Below are 19274 nucleotides of genomic sequence, written 5' to 3'. Positions count from 1 at the left end.
AATTAGCCTGATCCGTCGTAATGATAATTTAGTATCATGTAAATTTTAGGATGACATAAGACTTGCCATAGGAGACCCCGACTCATGTATTTGTCAAGCATAAATACGCTAACAAGATAATTAATTCTATTAGTTCGCTAATCTTACGTATGGCGTTACTTGCATGAATTAATAGGATTGATACCGCGTGGGGAAAATTTTGGGATTTCGGAAGAGCCGGCTAGCTGACGAGATTTACTATACTATGGAGACTCCCTAGGCGAGTAGAGTTATACAAATCTAAAATAATATAATTATAGTAATTATACCTGTCATGACCCTATAGGAAATATCGGTATTAATGCATGCATTTAGTACACCATGTTATATCTTTACATATGCAGTTATTAATAACTTGCTCATCATGATTTTATGAGATTATTAATGTAGTATAAGCATTAGCGTGATATGCTTTGCATGTATCCTGTATGATATACCCTTGCATATATATCTATTGTGAATATAAAATATAACAATCAGGATGACTATGACATGCTTTATACACCCATAGACACTGCACCACTTTCACCTATCATTAGTAGTTGAATTCTGACTAAGCAGTACCCTCACTCACTCAGCCCAAGGTTAAGGGTATAGTGTATCTTATATGACTATACTATTAGCGGCCTACATCTGAGGTCGGGAAGCCTATGTGACATTCAGGTAGTTATACTGCATAGTCAGGACTAGATTATGATGATAGAAGAACATGATTGTGAGGCGGGGATATAACTCTAGCGGTACCCGACGACATAGGGTTAGGGCGTCTGTTGATGAGTCGAGGGCTCCCGATTCTCTCGCTGAGGGCAGTGATGATTTAGAGAGAGTGAGATATGGTATTTATGGGCTTATGACCGGGGTCCTTAATCTGATGGCCACAGACAACCGGTCACATGTAGTGTCACCATACACGTGTAGGTGACATTACCGCTAGATGTGTATATATCCCCCCTCGATGTATAAGATGATGGATGATTATGTGATGGATGATTGTTTCTTGAGAGTATTTACCCTATGTGGTGAATAGCTCGGTGAGCGATGATAAGTATGATTAATGCTTTGGTAGGCATGAGATGACTAAACTACTATTTTATTGCTATGCATAACATGTAAAACCTATGATTGAGATGAGTACGAATAAGAGATTGTATCAAGCTTTACATCTATGTGAACTTATCGTGATACGTATAGGAATCCAGGATAGTGACTAGTAATCTTTATCAATTGCATTGATTTAGTAATTTGTGGTAAATCATTTCAACAAGCATATCGTTATTGTTAGCAAATATATGCATACATTGGATATACACATGTGATTTTATTATTTTAGATTGTTTGGATCATACTCGCTGGGCTGTAAGCTCACCACCTCGTGGTGGTATTATTTCAGAGCTAGGGGACGCATGTGTGGGTAGCGAGGAGTAGCTGTTTTTCCTTTTCAGTATGTATAGTTGTATTAAGCCCCTGCGAGGGCGTTATGATGATGTTGTATTTTGGACTTTAGCATTGTATTTTGAATGCATATTTGGAAGGCTTGTTGTGGCCTGTAAAACTTGTATCCGGACTCTTATGGTTGAGTTTAATTATGGTGAATTTGTGTTATTGTGTGCCTTGTGAAATGCTCTGACAGGTCATGTGATGCATCGCGTGGGGGGATTTATGCACGCGGTTTACACGTGTATTTGGAGGTTTGGGTGTTTCACCGCCCGTTTGGCAAGCAACTAGGCCCGCCCGTTCTGCTACAGTATTTACCCGTTCTGCTACAATAAAAACAACTAAAATTTTGGTACTATATCATTTTACATTTTTTTAAACCACACATTTAAATTTTTTAAATGGACGGACATAAATAGTTTTTTTAAAAAATAAGCTAATAGTAAAAAAATTCTAAAAATAGTTGAAATGTGGGTTGGGCCGAATGATTGGTGGGTCAGGCTGACCCGGCCCAACCGGCTAACCCGATCTCTCACGAGTCGACATGCGGTAATGAGCTAGACTATTCTAGCTTGGCTTGAACCCAGCCCGGCCCGAGTGATTGATGGGTTGGGCCATGAACAAATACTTAAGCCCGGTTGGCCTGAAAAGCCCAGCCCAAACCTGACCCAACCTACCTAATGATGATGTCTACTTAGCTCCAAAAGAAATAAAATCAGTTGCATGACCCTTTTGTTAGCCTATGATTTTCTTTTATGCTCGAAGTTACCCTAATCTTCCTTCCCAAATCTATATTTCTTTTCCTTTTCTTCTTCTTATTCCTTTAAGTACAAAAAACTCTTCAGACAGAACCATAATTTGAAGAGATTATAAATAGTAAAATTTTAGATTACAATGTTACTGATTTTATCAAATTAGTTTTATATTATTTGGACAGATGAATATCTTCTAGATATTTTTTTTTCAAAATTTTATAGTTTAAATATGAAATTTATAGTTCAAATAATAATTTCCTACTAAGACAATGAAATTTCATAGTTTTGAAAAAATATTTTAAAAATAATCATTTGACGTTCAAAAATTATGAAATCAATTGAATAAAATTCGTAACGTCATGATTAGAAATTTTTTTCATATTCGAAATCTATCTATAGTAAAACGAAGACTTCATAGTTTAAGTATGAAATTCATAGTGTAAACATGAAATTCTACCAGTAATTTATAGTTTTTTAAGTAAAAAAACTCATATTAAAAATAAGAGAAAATTAAGGGATACAAGAAAAGCAACAAAAGAAAAAAATAATAATAAAGAAGAATAATGTATAGATCATTTCTCTCTTATATTTTTCATCAGCATTAACGAGCACTAAATGACAAAAAGATAAAATTGGAAGAAACAAAGGAAAAAAAGCTTCATCAACAATAAAAGCAAAAAATAAACGTGACTTACAAAGCAAAAATTAAGTGGATTTTTGGTAGAAAAAAAATCCTAAAACTTATTCTGCACACTAGCTATATGATTAAACATATACACCTGACTGACTGACTTCATAGAAGAATCTTACAACTGTGTCTTTCAGTTCTCAACCTATATTTTTGATGATTCCTCAACTATTTGACAATTGTAATTTCTACCATAAAATCGCCACTCATCCCTCTCTTGGACATTCTCCCATATGTTAATATAACGAATCAACCCATTTTTTCTGCACATTAAAAAAAAGGTTACTAGATGGTACGATGTAAATAACAATAGAAGTAAAAAAATATATGATATTTTTGATAAATTATTAACTGACATACAGTCATATAAATCACTAAAACATGTCCTTAATACCATAATTGAGGGGCTCTATATTTGGAGCCCAAAAGCTAAGAGCTCAGTACACGCCAATGGATAGAACTCTATATTTATTATTTGATTAATATTATATATATATATATGTATATATTTAAATAACTTAATAAGTCCTCTTAATGTTATTATTTTTTAATAAAAATATATGGTTAAAAAATTCTCATCGATATTTTTATAATACTAAAACTAATATTCAATAGTTTTAAAAATAATTTTAAATTATTATTTTTTAAATAAATGCATCAAAATTATATTACATGAAATAAAAATAAAAAATTTAAAATAAATTAAACAATTTAATATTAGACTCATTTTAAAGATCTCAATGAGACCTTTCTAATAGTACTATTTTTATTAAAAATTGATTAGAAAAACTAATTATATATTCAGTTTAATTAATTAGATTATTTAATAAATAATACAAACGAAATTTAAATTTTCATATTAAGCTTTTGTAGGGCAAAATTAACATTTTTAAAAGTTAAATATTATTAGAGGGACTCCAAATTTTTAGATAGGCTCCAAATTTGAAGCTCTACTCTAGCTAACTCCAAATTTAGAGCCTCATTTAAAGCCCGGATAGAGTTCCGCTCTAAATTTGGTGTTTTAGAACCCGATTAGAGTAATTGATTGGGGATGCATATCTTATTACATGTTATCCAAAACACTCGCAGAAACTTAAAAGATACAAAATATAATATTGCATCCTTAGAGATAGGGTTCACTAAAAAATGCCACTGAGATTAACTACAAGAAGAGAACCAAAAATTTCTATTGATCCTCAATAGTTGACGTGTAATTTTGATACGTTCCAAATTGACTACATGGCCATGGTAGTTGTGCTATCTGATCAGTGATCAGTGATCAGTAGCTAACCCTCTTATCAGATTGCGAAATATCCATCACTAGTTGACGTGGGTTATTATGTTTGTTTGGAATCAAGTAACGTTCTTCCAAATTAGCTGACATGCGTTGTAATACGCGGCGATCTTATACTCTCTCTGTCCCATGGTTTCTTCTTCTTCTTCTTCTTTTTAAAAAAGAAGAGATTAGACGACCCAAGTTAACCCACGTCATGGGGTAGGTTAATTAGATTCCAAAGCTTTACTACATCGTTAGAAATATGGATCGTCCATCTCTCATCTCCAAGACAAGCTACATATCTATATGGCTCTATAAGTACCCACCATATCCCTTCTTCATTTCACATTCTCATCACTCATCACTCACTCATCACCGCCACTAGATTCAACAGAGAAATGGAACTGGTATGATACGTTCTTTTTATTTGCATGCAGGCATGCATACCTGCATGAACGATACTAATAGTTTGTTCTACGTACTTGGTCTCCTTCTGCAGGCTGGACTCGTACAGGTTGGGCTGTGGGGTGGAAATGCAGGGAGTCCTTGGGACATGGAGAAATCCTCTGTTCGCCTTGTCAAAATAACCATCTACTCCAGCGACGTTATCAACTCCTTCTCCTTTCACTACCAAGTCGATGGGAAGTTACACACGGCTGGACCTTGGGGCAATGCCAGTGGAACCTTGCATGAGGTATTTGCTTCTCGTTAGCTAGCTCGCCTTGATATTGTAGTAATTATCCTTAATTAATTAACTTAATCGTGCAGATTACATTCAGAGAGGGGGAATACTTAACAGCTATGTCCGGGACTCATGGCCGTTATGGCTCCAACATAGCGGATTGCATAAGGTCACTCAAATTTGAGACCAATCTTAAAAAAACTCTAGGGCCCTTCGGTGATCAAACGCAGGGAACTCCTTTCACTATTCCTGTGAGCAGTGGGAGGATCGTCGGCTTCTTCGGACGCTCCGGCGATCTCCTTGATGCAATTGGGTTGTACCTCAGGCCCAACTAATCGCATACCTGAGATTGGCATCATCAACTTCATCTTGCTGGAGGATGAATGCCTATGCGTGCTTATATATCTATATGCAACTGTAATAAATAAAGGAACTGAGAGAGAGAGAGAGAGAGAGAGAGAGAGCTTGGGAGGAGATACATGATAGCATATATATACATATGTATGTATGTATGTATGATGATTCTTGTTATCCTTACTTAGCTCCAGAATAAATAAAATCAGTTGCATGAGTTTGCAAAGAAATGGATGTTTACACACCCATACCCTGTGACCCAGTATCAGTTATACCTACCAAAAAATAAAATATGACATTAATATATTATGAACCATTCAAAGCTTTAAATAAAATTTACTGAATCGTGAAGTTCGTGCTACAATTGTTAGATCTCGATTTGATCCACCGTGTAGGACTATATAAATATTTCCTTCTTCTCATCACTCATCACCATTCGAGTGAGAGACTTGGTTCGGTTAAGCTACGTAAGCATACGTTCTTCTTAATTGCATGCATGCTATCAATTGTTCTTTTCTACCTACTTGGTCTCCATTTAATTTGCAGGGTGGACTCATGAAGGTTGGGCAGTGAAAGGGAGTCCCTGGGAGATGAAGGAATCCTCTGTTCGCCTTGAGAGTGTAACCATCTACTTCGACAGCAACGTTATCAACTCCTCCTTTCAAAACCAAGTTGATGTGAAGTCACGGATGATAAAATATCTCACTTTAACGATATCAAACTGTCTATCAACAAAAAGAACCCATAGATCACATATTAAATCATAAAGAAAGCATGACTATTAGATTAGAGAATGAAAAAAAAAATCTGAATCAATTTTTTATAGGGAGGAGATACATGATATATATATATATGCCTTAGTGGATGCATATGTCTTGTTATCCTTACTTAGCTCTAGACTTGATCAGACCGCTAGCACGCCCATGCTCAGCCGGCCTGGTATGGATCGGGCTAAACCCGGCTCAGACCCGGTTTAGGCCTACACCGAGCCCGAATTACCCATGGGCTGCACGAGCCAGCCCTTTGTTTGCCCGACCCGACTCGGAAGTCCGCCCGTTTGGCCAGCAACTAGGCCCGCCCATTCTGCTACAGTAAAAACAACTAAAATTTTGGTACTGTATCATTTTATATTTTTTTAAACCACACATTTTAATTTTTTAAATGGATGGACATAAATATTTCTTTTTAAAATAAACTAATAGTAAAAAAATTCTAAAAATAGCTAAAATGTGGGTTGGGCGGAATGATTGGTGGGTCGGGCTGACCCGGCCCAACCGGCTAACCCGATCTGAACCCGGCTCGGCCAAAGTGATTGATGTATTAGGCCATGAATAAATACTTAAGCCCAGCCCAAACCCGACCCGACCTGCCCGATGATCATGTCTACTTAGCTCTAGCAGAAATAAAATCAGTTGCATGACTCTTTTGTTAGCCTATGATTTTCTTTTATGCTGGAAGTTACCCTCATCCTCCTTCCTAAACCTATATTTCTTTTTTCTTCTTCTTCTTATTCTTTTTGGTACAAAAAAACTCTTCGAATAGATTCATAATTTGAAGAGATAGTGAATAGTAAAATTTTAGATTATGATGTCACTGATTTTATTTAATTAATTTTATATTATTTATACATTAGATAAATATCTTTTAGATATTTTTTTTAAAATTTTATAGTTTAAGTATAAAATTTATAGTTTGTGTACAAATTTCCTACTAAGAGTACAAAATTCTATAGTTTTGAAATAATATTTTAAAAATAATCATTTGATGTTCAAAAATTATGAAATCAATTGAATAAAATTCATGACATCATGATTAGAACTTCGTTATTATGATTTTTTTTCATATTCAAAATCTATCCATAGTGGAACGAAGACTTCATAGTTTAAGTACGGAATTCACAGATAAATATTGCATCTTTAGAAATAGGGTTCCTTGGAAAATGCCACTGAGATTAATTACAAGAAAACCAAAAACTTCTTTTCATCCTCAATAGTTGACGTGTAATTTTGATACGTTCCAAATTCACTACATGGCCATGGTTGTTGTGCTATCTTGTCAGTGATCATAGCTACTAGCCCTCTTATCAGATTGCAAAATATTCATCACTAGTTGACGTGCGTTATTATGTTTGTTGGGAATCATTAATGTTCTTCCAAATTAGCTGACATGCGTTGTAATACGCGGCGATCTTGTACTCTCTCTGTCCCATGGTTTCTTCTTCTTCTTCTTCTTTTTAAAAAAGAAGAGATTAGACGACCCAAGTTAACCCACGTCATGGGATGGGTTAATTAGATTCCAAAGCTTTACTACATCGTTAGAAATATGGATCGTCCATCTCTCATCTCCAAGACAAGCTACATATCTATATGGCTTTATAAATACCCACCATATCCCTTCTTCATTTCACATTCTCATCACTCATCACTCACTCATCACCGCCACTAGATTCAGTAGAGACATGGAACTGGTATGATACGTTCTTCTTATTTGCATGCAGGCATGCATACATGCATGAATGATACTAATAGTTTGTTCTACATACTTGGTCTCCTTCTGCAGGCTGGACTCGTACAGGTTGGGCTCTGGGGTGGAAATGGAGGGAGTCCTTGGGACATGGACAACTCCTCTGTTCGCCTTGTCAAAATAACCATCTACGCCAGCAACGTTATCAACTCCTTCTCCTTTCAATACCACGTCGATGGGAAGTTACACACGGCTGGACCTTGGGGCAATACTAGAGGAACCTTGCATGAGGTATTTGCTTCTCGTTAGCTAGCTCGGCCTTCATATTGTAGTAATTATCCCTAATTAATTAACTTAATTGTGTAGATTACATTCACAGAGGGGGAATACTTAACAGCTATGTCCGGGACTCATGGCCCTTATACCTCCAGCATAGCGGATTGCATAAGGTCACTCAAATTTGAGACCAATCTTAAAACTCTAGGACCCTACGGTGATCAAACGCAGGGAACTCCTTTCACTATTCCTGTGAGCAGTGGGAGGATCGTCGGCTTCTTCGGACGCTCCGGCGATCTCCTTGATGCAATTGGGTTGTACCTCAGGCCCAACTAATCGCATGCCTGAGATTGGCATCATCAACTTCATCCTGCTGGAGGATGAATGCCTATGCGTGCTTATATATCTATATTCAACTGTAATAAATAAAGGAAGTGAGAGAGAGAGAGAGAGAGATTGGGAGGAGATACATGATAGCATATATATACGTACGTATGTATGTATGTATGTATGTATGTATGTATGTATGATGTATCTTGTTATCCTTACTTATCTCCAGAATAAATAAAATCAGTTGCATGAGTTTGCAAAGAAATGGATGTTTACACACCCATACCCTGTGACCTAGTATCAGTTATACCTACCAAAAAATAAAATATGACATTAATATATTATGAACCATTCAAAGCTTTAAATAAAATTTACTGAATCGTGAAGCTCGTGCTACAATTGTTAGATCTCGATTTGATCCATCGTGTTGGACTATATAACTATTTCCTTCTTCTCATCACTCATCACCATTCGAGTGAGAGACTTGGTTTGGTTAAGCTACGTAAGCATACGTTCTACTGAATTGCATGCATGCAATCAATTGTTCTTTTCTACGTACTTGGTCTCCATTTAATTTGCAGGGTGGACTCGTGAAGGTTGGGCAGTGAAAGAGAGTCCCTGGGAGATGAAGGAATCCTCTATTCGCCTTGAGAGTATAGCCATCTACTACGACAGCAATCAACTCCTTTCAAAACGTGCCTCGTGCCCATGTAGCTTGATGCTGCATGGGCGGCGCCATGCGTTACTTGCCTGGCAAGCTGGCCGCAGCGGGCCCCACCCTGCCGCCACCACCGACTTCCCTCTCCCCACAGCCTCTCTTGCTCTCTCTCTTTTACTTCTCTCCACTCTCTCCCTTTCGGCCTCTCTCTCTCAAATTCTCTTTCTCCCTCTCTCTAACTACTACCGCTGCCGCCTCGCCGGCCTGCCGGCCAGCGCTACCTCCCCTGGAACCGCCGCCGCCACCGGTGAGGTCTCTCTGTTAGAATCACACCAGGAAACACAGTAAAAGAGAGAGGATTTGTGGTGCTGAAAAATTTTCTACACCATTTTCTAGTGTTCTATTACAAAGATATGCTTACCTTAAAAATAGCTTACAAATATGTTGTGGTTTCCATTTTTTTCTCCACGCCATATTCATAGCTACCAAAACAGAAATCTCTTACTAAAAAAAACTGATTTGCACCATAATTGGCGCTTCAAATATAACTGAGAAATTAAAACAAAATAACATGACACAACTAGCTTAAACTAACATTCACTTCCCTAAGCTTGTTGTGTCTTCTTCACAGTCCGTAACCCAATCCTTTCCCTCATTTCTAGAAATTTGAGTCTTCCCAAAGGTTTGGTTAGAATGTCAGCAAGCTGACAATGTGCTTGACCACAATCTTCCTTTCTTCTACACATTCCCTTCTGCTATATATTCTGCTTCACATGAGGATAGTGCAACCACCATTTGCTTTCTTGACAGCCAGCTGATCAGATTAGAGCCCAAGAAGAAAGCAACACCGGTTGTGCTTTTACGATCATCTACATCACCGGCCATGTCACTATCACTATAACCCACCAAGCTTATCTCTGCTCCTTTCTTTCTCTCATAGTAGCAGCCCATACCAATTGTACCTTTAACATATCTCAATATTTGTTTTACAGCAACCATATGCTCAGTCGTTGGAGACTCCATGTATCTGCTCACAATTCCAACCGAATAAGCTAGATCTGGCCTAGTGTTTATGAGATATCTCAAACTACCCACAATGCTTCTGAACGTGGTTTGATTGACCGGAGGTGAATAACTTTTCTTACTTAATTTGAGTCTTGCTTCCATTGGAGTTTGAGTTGAATTGCAATCTGCCATGCCGCAATCATGAAGAATCATTTTTACAAAAACCTCTTGATAGAAAAAAATACCATTTTGCAATTGACGAACTTCTATGACGAGATAGTAGCTCAACAAGCCTAGATCGCTCATCTTGAACATCTCCTTCATTTGCTGCTTGAATTTTGTAATTTCTTCCTCACAATTTCCTGTAATTACTAAATCATCCACATACACACCGACAAGGAGACAATTCTCCCCTTTGCCCTTTCTGTATACAACATGCTCAAATGGGCTTTTCTCAAGTCCAAGTGACGTCAATGTGCTGTCCAACTTGGAGTTCCAAGCTCTTGGTGCCTATTTCAAACCGTACAAAGCTTTGTGCAATTTCAGTACCTTATGTTCACTTCCCTTCTCCTCGAAACCAGGCGGCTGTTTTACATACACTTCTTCTTCTAATTCTCCATTCAAGAAGGCCAATTTAACATCCATGTGATGAAGCCACCATCTTTCTTGAGCTGCTAGAGCAATGATCAATCTCACTGTTTCCATTCTTGCGACTGATGCAAACACTTCTTCAAAATCAATTCCTTGTTTCTGCACGCATCCCTTCGCCACTAGGCGTGCTTTGTGTTTCACCACCTTTCCATCAGAATCCTTCTTTACTTTATAAACCCATTTGAGTTCTATGACTCGCTGACCAGCAGTAGAATCTACTAAACTCCACGTTTGATTGTTGCGGATGGAGTCAATCTCCTCCAGCATAGCGCACCTCCAGCTTTCTTCTTTCTCAGCATCTTGGAAATTTGTTGGCTCTTCTATACCCAGCAAACAGAGGCCAGAAAAATCAAGCTACATAGGTTCAATCACATCATAAAGTTCATGTAAAGTGCGCATTCGTATCGGCGCTTTCAATGATGAATCTGATTCCTCAATTGTGCCTTGTGCTGAAGGTGCCTCGGATGTAGCAGGGGATGCCAATATTCTTGTTTCCTCCACTTCACCTTCCTCTCCTTGCACTACACCTTGCACTGGAGTGGACGGCGTTTGCTGTGGCTCATGTTCATCGATGTTCTCATTGCTGCCTGCAGTCGTAACTTGTTCAAAAGCTACATGAAACACCTCACCAGATAGAACTTCCTCTGTATGTTGCATGGTGCCCCAGTCCCACGCCTTCTCCTCCTCAAAAACAACATCACGTGTTATGTATACCTTCCTGGCAGAGGGATCATACACGCGGTATGCCTTTGAATCACTCTCATATCCAATAAACACCATCGGGGAGTTGCGGGCCGTGAATTTTCTGATATGGCCATTTACCTGCTTCACATGTACTACACACCCAAACGTGCGCATGTGACGTACTGCTGGTTTTCGTTTGTGCCATGCTTCATACGGCGTCATCCCAATCACACTCTTGGTTGGTGCATGGTTTAGGATGTATATTGCAGTTGTGACAGCTTCTCCCCAAAACTTTGCAGGCATATTCATACTCTTCATCATGCTGCGTGCCATGGCAGTGACTGTCTGGTTTCTTCGCTCGACCACCCCATTTTGCTGAGGAGAATAAGGGGCAGTCAAGTATCTTTTGATTCCAATCTGCTTACAATAAGCAGTGAACTCATTCGACCTGAATTCATTTCCACGATCGGTACGGAATGCTTTCAATTTCACACCTGTTTCAACCTCAGCCGCCACCTTGATCTCCTTGAACGCCTGGAAAGCTTTATCTTTGGATTTCAACAGTACAATCCATATGTATCTACTATAGTCATCAACCATCAGTAGAAAGTACCTGTTATCAGCTGGGGTTGGAGGTGTGATGGGTCCTCACAGATCACCATGTACTAACTCCAACACGCCGCTTGCTCTGAAGTTCATCTCTTGTGGGAATGGTGTGCGGCGTTGTTTACCAACTAGATAGCCGTCACACAATTGTTCTACATGGTTAACCAGCGGGAGGCCCTCGACTAAACCCTCCTGGCCCAATTTATGCAGTGCTTGGAAATTTAGGTGCCCATAGCGTGCATGCCATCTCCAAACATCTTTGTCGAGGCGTGCCATTAAGCACACTGGCTGTGCAAGATCAAGATTTAGGGTGTATAGTCTATTCCTTGCTCTTTCAACCCGAACCAGCAGCTGTCCCTTGCGATCAAACACGTGTAGGTAGCCGTCTTCCATCACGACTTTACATCCGCGTTCCTTGAGTTGACCCAAAATGATGATGTTGCTGGTTAGCTTCGGAATATAATACACATCAGTTAATGCCTTGTGTTCGCCCGCGCGTCCCTTGATTAGCACGGTGCCACGACCACCGATGGATACCATTGATCCATCACCAAATTTAACCGTGCCTCCAATACATGTGTCAAGTTCAGTGAAATGCTTCCTACAGCCAGTCATATGATTACTGGCACTCGTGTCAAAGTACCAAACATTTCCGTCATCCTTTTCATTCACTCCCAGATTGAGTTGAATATCATCCTCCATGAGTGTTACCACATCAATGGTTGCTTCCTTGGTTTCCATTAATTCACATGTTTCAAGCATTAAGAGAGCAGGCTCATCGTCTCCCTTCTCTGCCAAAAATGCCCTCTCCTTCTTAGGCTTGCGGCATTCTGATGCAAAATGCCCATATTCTGAACAGTTGAAACACTTAATTTTGGACTTGTCAAACTTCCGGTATAATTTTTTTCTCGTTATCATTTCCCCGCCCACTTCCTTGACTATAACCTTGTCTGCTATCAAAACCTTCATTGCCCTTCTTTTCTTTTATGGACAATGCTTACCATTGTGCACGTGTGAGCATCACCTGCTCTTCTTCTTGCTTGTGATGTTGCCGCCCCTTTAGACTCTCCTCGAACACCCTCAGGCGTCCTACTGCCTCCGTAACGGACATCGTCGACATATCAACCCATTGTTCTATTGTACCGATGATAGGAAGAAATCTATCTCGGACGGCACTGAATAGTTTCTTGATAACTATGCTGTCCTTCAACTCTACTCCAAGAGATCAGATTTCACCCACTGTGCTAGTGAGTTTTTGAGAGAACTCAAGAATGTTTGTAGAATCTTCCATGACCATACGATCAAATTGTCGTTTCAGCACTTGTGCCCTTGCCTTTCTGACACGATCCTCTCCTACACTCATCTCCTTGATAGCCTCCCATGCTTCCTTTGCCGACTCCTTCTCTGCAATTGCCATCATTACAGCATCCGGCACGTCCTGGGAGATCGCAGCTAGAGCGCTATGATCTTTGTCTTCTTCGATTGGTGCTTTACCTTCTACTGCCTCCCACACACCAAGTGCGCGTAAGATGATTTTCATTTTTACAGCCCACAGGCCATAGTTTGCATCATTCAGGATAGGATACTGAATTGGCACACCACCTCCTCTCACCATTGCTTTAGGCGTCTGTATCTTCTTCTCTTCAATAGTATCACCTATTCCCTTCTCTGATCTGTGCTCTGATACCAAATGTTAGAATCACACCAGGAAACACAGTAAAAGAGAGAGGATTTGTGGTGCTGAAAAATTTTCTACACCATTTTCTAGTTTTCTATTACAAAGATATGCTTACCTTAAAAATAGCTTACAAATATGTTGTGGTTTCTATTTTTTTCTCCACGCCATATTCATAGCTACCAAAACAGAAAATCTCTTACTAAAAAAAACTGATTTGCACCATAATTGGCGCTTCAAATATAACTGAGAAATTAAAACAAAATAACGTGACACAACTAGCTTAAAATAACACTCTCACTTCCCCTCTTTCCTTTTCCCTTCCCCCTACTCTCTCTCTCTCTCTCTCTCTCTCTCTCTCTCTCTCTCTCTCTCTCTCTCAATCTCTCTCTCCCTCTCTCTCTCTCTCTCTCTCTCTGGCGCGCGCGCGCTAACACCCGAGCTCGGGTTCGTCAACCCCTCCCTCCTCTCCTCCCTTATTATCCTCTTCTTCTTCTTCTTCTTCTTCTTTTTCTTCTTCCTCAGCTTCTTCTCCTTCTCTTTTTGCCGAGCCTAGCACTGATGGCAGTGTCTTATTTATTTATTTATTTATTTTATTGATGTTATTTATTTAGGCTTTTCCTTATTAATTAATGCAAATAGATTATTTAGACATTAATTATTTTAATAACAATATATATTCTTCAATATGTTTATTATTAATTATAATTTGTATAATTAATGATTAATTAGGTATAAATATAGGTAATACTTATATTTATTTATTTATATCTCTATTAGATTAATATATAGATTTGTAAATTATAATTATCAAATTTGTAGAATAAGATACATTTTAAGTAATTCTAATAGTTTATTATACATTATTATTTTGTAACAAATAAAGTACTAGGCTTACTTATTTATTTATTTATTATTTTATAAAGTAATGACTACATGGTCCCTAATTAACCAAAATATAATTTAATGATAATTAGATTTTTATCTATATTTATATTTTTATTTATAGTTAAAAATCTAGCTAGTTATAAAAATAAGTAGAAATTCTAAAACCTAATAAATCATCATATATTACATGAACGGATTTTAATTAGGTGAACGGCTAACTTCATGCTACTTAAATATTTTCAGTTCCCGAACCCCTTATTTGAGACCCATGGACCCTATTAGGATGAGTTGTTGCTCAGTTGCCGGATGTGACGGATACGTGAGTTATGTCTTCTGATCAGATGTGAGTAGTCTTATCCCTTAGATGTCTTTCTCAAATTAGGTTATACTATATATTACGTGCATGCATGTTTTGGCCTCCAGCATGATTATATGATTTTATCTAGAGATAATTATAGTGGGCATATTTTTATCATACATATAGTTAGACCGATCTTGGATATGAGTATGATGATGATAAATAGAGATGATGAGAGGTGACTATACTGTTTTATGTCGAGATGATCTCTAGCATGAGTTTGCATGTGATTATATTAGTATGGGTATGCATGTGCTGACTATATTGCATCATTTTTCTTTTGATTCTTGTTCCACCTAAATTCCTGTTATGCATTGACTGATTATCATACTAGATATATGCATACGATCTGTCATTTAGAATGAAAACATAAAATGTGATTGATAAGATAGTTGATAGAAAACGTGAGGATACCCGAGTGGGCACGAAGGTTAGGGTGTGCCTGAAAAGATATTTTAGATTGATGAAATGAGCTATAGGTGCGAGACAATATAAATGATAGTTTGTATAAAAATTGAGTTGTATCGTTGTTTGTTATATTTATATTTTATTGGATCAAACGATGATTTGTATAGTACATGTTAGATTATAGTGCACTTGGGTATTAGTTGTTTAGTTCTATCTTTGATGGTTTATTGTGGCTTGTGTGGGTCCTGCCAGATTAGGTAGTGATATAGTGTATATTATTATGGACTTAGATATTCATATGTTAACAGATTTATTTGGTTGATAATATAATTTGTTTGGTGTTGTTTTATATGAACATAAACATGTTAGCATGTATTGTTTGATGATGTCATGATTATATGTGCACAAGAGTGTATCTTGAGAAGACGGGCCTCGCCCGACCTGTTGTGTGCGCCGCGCGTGCCGTGTGGGCGCGTGGGTGTGCACGTCCCCGTACCCATGCCGGGCGGGAGCGTTACAACTTCATAGTTTAAGTACAGAATTCATAGTCTAAGTATGAAATTCTATTAGTAATTCATGGGTTTTTAAGTAAAAAAACTCATATTAACAAAAGAGAAAATTAAGGGATAGAAGAAAAGCAAAAAAAGAAAAAAAAAATAATATGAAAGAAGAAGAAGAAGAAGAAGAAGAAGAAGAAGAAGAAGAGGTATATATATCATTTATGAACGAGCACTAGATGACGAAAAGATAAACTTAGAGAAAATAAAGGGAAAAAACCTCATCTACAATGAAAACAAAAAATGAACTCGACTTACAAAAGCAAAAGTTAAGTGGCTTTTGGGTAGAAAAAAAAAACCTAAAACTTATTCTACACGCTAGCTACATGACTAAATATATAAACCTGACTGACTGACTTCATAGAAGAATCTTATAACTGTGTCTTTCAGTTCTCAGCTATTTGGCAGTTTGTAATTTCTACTGTAAAATCTCAGCTATTTATTATTAAGATATAAGAACTGCCAAATATGTTTATTATTTCATATCTAATATATTTTAATAGTTAATATTTACATTGAAAATAATTTTGAGTAATTATATTTTAGGACATATTAATTTTAAATAATAATAAATATATTTATTTTATAAATAATAAAATATTAAATGCATTTTTATAAATAATAAAAAATTTAAAATTTAAATTAACTTAAAAATAATTTAATATTACACTCATTTTAAAGGTCTCCATAACACCTTTCCAATGGTACTATTTTTATTAAAAATAGTTTAGTAAAACAAATTATATAGTTAGTTTAACTAATTAGATTATTTAATAAACGATACATATAAATTAAAATTATTGAATACAATAATTATTGAACAAATTTTAAAATTTTAAAACACTCAAAATAAATAAATAGGGCTTCATTTTTTTGGTGGGGCTCCAAATTTAGAGCTAACAATGGAGCTCGGTTAGAGCTTCATTGTGCTCTTAAAGCCCGATTGGAGCATCACCGGACTCTAGATTTAGTGTTTTCAAGCCGAGTTAGAGATACTCTAAGCCGTACAGCATATAGATGCATTAATTATCTTATTGCATGTTGCCCAAAACAAACCCAGAAACTTAAAGATACAAAATATAATATTGCATCCATCCTTAGAAATAGGTTCCTTAAAAAATTGTCACTAAGATTAATTACAAGAAGAAAACCAAAAACTTCTATTCATCCTCAATAGTTGACGTGTAATTTTGATACGTTCCAAATTCACTACATGGCCGTGGTGGTTGTGCTATCCGATCAGTGATCAGTAGCTAACCCTCTTATCAGATTGCAAAAATATTCATCATTTTCTTGACGTGCCTTATTATGTTTGTTGGGAATCAATTAACGTTCTTCCAAATTAGATGACATGCGTTGTAATACGCGGCGATCTTATACTCTCTCTGTCCCATGGTTTCTTCTTCTTCTTCTTCTTTTTAAAAAAGAAGAGATTAGACGACCCAAGTTAACCCACGTCATGGGGTAGGTTAATTAGATTCCAAAGCTTTACTACATCGTTAGAAATATGGATCGTCCATCTCTCATCTCCAAGATTAGCTACATGTCTATATGGCTCTATAAATACCCACCATATCCCTTCTTCATTTCACATTCTCATCACTCATCACTCACTCATCACCGCCACTAGATTCAGTAGAGACATGGAACTGGTATGATACGTTCTTCTTATTTGCATGCAGGCACGTATGCACGCTCAATACTAATAGTTTGTTATACGTACTTGGTCGCCTTCTGCAGGCTGGACTCGTAAAGGTTGGGCTCTGGGGTGGAAATGGAGGGAGTCCTTGGGACATGGACAACTCCTCTGTTCGCCTTGTCAAAATAACCATCTACGCCAGCAACGTTATCAACTCCTTCTCCTTTCACTACCAAGTCGATGGGAAGTTACACACGGCTGGACCTTGGGGCAATGCCAGTGGAACCTTGCATGAGGTATTTGCTTCTCGTTAGCTAGCTCGCCTTGATATTGTAGTAATTATCCTTAATTAATTAACTTAATTGTGCAGATTACATTCAGAGAGGGGCAATACTTAACAGCTATGTCCGGGACTCATGGTCGTTATACCTCCAGCATAGTGGATTGCATAAGGTCACTCAAATCTGAGACCGTTGGAAAGAAATATTGAAAACATATTTGGTTCCAACTTAAGAAGGTGTTTATTAGAAAGAAATATTAAAATCAGATTTGGTTCCAACTTGAAGGGGAGTATTGGAAAGAAATATCAAAATTAGGAAAGAAATTTCAAAATCAGATTTTTTTACTATTATTGTTGATTTGATTAATCTGTTTGTTATTTACTTTCCTTGTATATAGCAACACTATACTAATATATTGGATAGACAAGCTTAATTATATGAGAGATTGTTGTAATCTCCTCCTATTTATGTACTTGATTCATTTTAGTGAAACACACAATTCCCTCGTTCTAATCCTTTTACATGGTATCAAAGCTAGAACCCTAGCAACCAAGTTCTATTGCATTCATATTCTAATCCATCGAAACCTTCATTACCCTCAATGGCTGAAGATAATCATTCTTTTTCTCATGGTGTTGTTCTACCAAATCCATCAAAGGTAGGGAAAGAAAAATCCCCTGCTGACCTCTCCAATCCTTACTTCATCCATTCTTCCAATCATTCCGGATTGGTTCTCGTTTCCAAGCCTCTCAATGGAGATAACTACTCCAGTTGGAAAAGATCCATGATTCGAGCCTTGAATACAAGAAATAAGCTTAGATTCATCAATGGGTCTATCTTAGCTCCTTCAGAAGCAGATGATCCTAAAGGTCATGCCATTTGGTCAAGATGTAATGACATTATCCATTCTTGGATAGTCAACACCTGTGATCCAGAAATTGCTGACAGTGTGAATTTTTATTCCATTGCCAGAGAAGTTTGGGAGGACCTCGATACCCGATTCTCTCAGGGCAATCTAGCCCGCATATTTGAGATCCAACGGGACAACGTCCTCCACAAGCAAGAAACCACCTCTGTCTCCACCTATTACACTCGATTAAAAACCCTATGGGATGAGCTAGGGATGCATTGTGAAACACCACAATCAGAGCAACAAAAGGTAATGCAATTTCTAATGGGTTTGAATGAATCTTACAATGCAATCCGTGGTCAAATCCTCTTGATGAAACCTTCCCTCTCGGTTCGCGAAGCATACTCCTTCATTGCTAAAGAGGAGAAACAACGCCATCTAGGAGTTGCTTCTGCCTCCACCGACCCGACCTCGGTTGCTGCCATGGCTGTCCGCAAGCTTTATCCACCATCACCGGGGAAGAACGAGAGAAGCGATCGTCCTGATTCTAATCACAGATGTAATGGACCCGGTTCTGGAAAGGTGCGACCCCACTGCACCTATTGTGATGCCGATGGACATTGGGTCCAAAAGTGTTATAAATTACATAGCTACCCCCTTGGCCATCCAAAGGCCAAGTCCAATCCGGGCTCAGGCTCTGCTCGGCCCAATTACTCT

At 37.7% G+C, this 19274-nt stretch overlaps 3 protein-coding genes across 3 annotated transcripts; all 3 read left to right on the top strand.

Annotated features, from left to right (window-relative positions):
• The first annotated feature begins 4504 nt into the window (after positions 1-4504).
• LOC140761559 (salt stress-induced protein-like) lies at positions 4505-5458 on the top strand. Its single transcript, XM_073098945.1, has 3 exons — positions 4505-4599; positions 4692-4886; positions 4961-5458. Exons 1-3 carry the CDS (start codon positions 4591-4593, stop codon positions 5207-5209), a joined length of 453 nt encoding a protein of 150 aa, XP_072955046.1. The 5' UTR covers positions 4505-4590; the 3' UTR covers positions 5210-5458.
• A 2181-nt stretch (positions 5459-7639) lies between these two features.
• LOC140761583 (salt stress-induced protein-like) lies at positions 7640-8562 on the top strand. Its single transcript, XM_073098978.1, has 3 exons — positions 7640-7695; positions 7788-7982; positions 8058-8562. The coding sequence occupies exons 1-3, from the start codon at positions 7687-7689 to the stop codon at positions 8301-8303; spliced, it is 450 nt and encodes a 149-aa protein (XP_072955079.1). The 5' UTR covers positions 7640-7686; the 3' UTR covers positions 8304-8562.
• An 8853-nt stretch (positions 8563-17415) lies between these two features.
• Positions 17416-17940, top strand: LOC140761683 (salt stress-induced protein-like). Its single transcript, XM_073099113.1, has 3 exons — positions 17416-17439; positions 17528-17722; positions 17797-17940. The coding sequence occupies exons 1-3, from the start codon at positions 17431-17433 to the stop codon at positions 17914-17916; spliced, it is 324 nt and encodes a 107-aa protein (XP_072955214.1). The 5' UTR covers positions 17416-17430; the 3' UTR covers positions 17917-17940.
• The last annotated feature ends 1334 nt before the right edge of the window (positions 17941-19274 follow it).

Source organism: Typha angustifolia, chromosome 6 (genome assembly GCF_048772165.1).
Source record: "Typha angustifolia cultivar Huaian chromosome 6, ASM4877216v1, whole genome shotgun sequence".
NCBI classification, from domain to species: domain Eukaryota; kingdom Viridiplantae; phylum Streptophyta; class Magnoliopsida; order Poales; family Typhaceae; genus Typha; species Typha angustifolia.
This window is presented reverse-complemented; position numbering and strand designations above follow the sequence as displayed.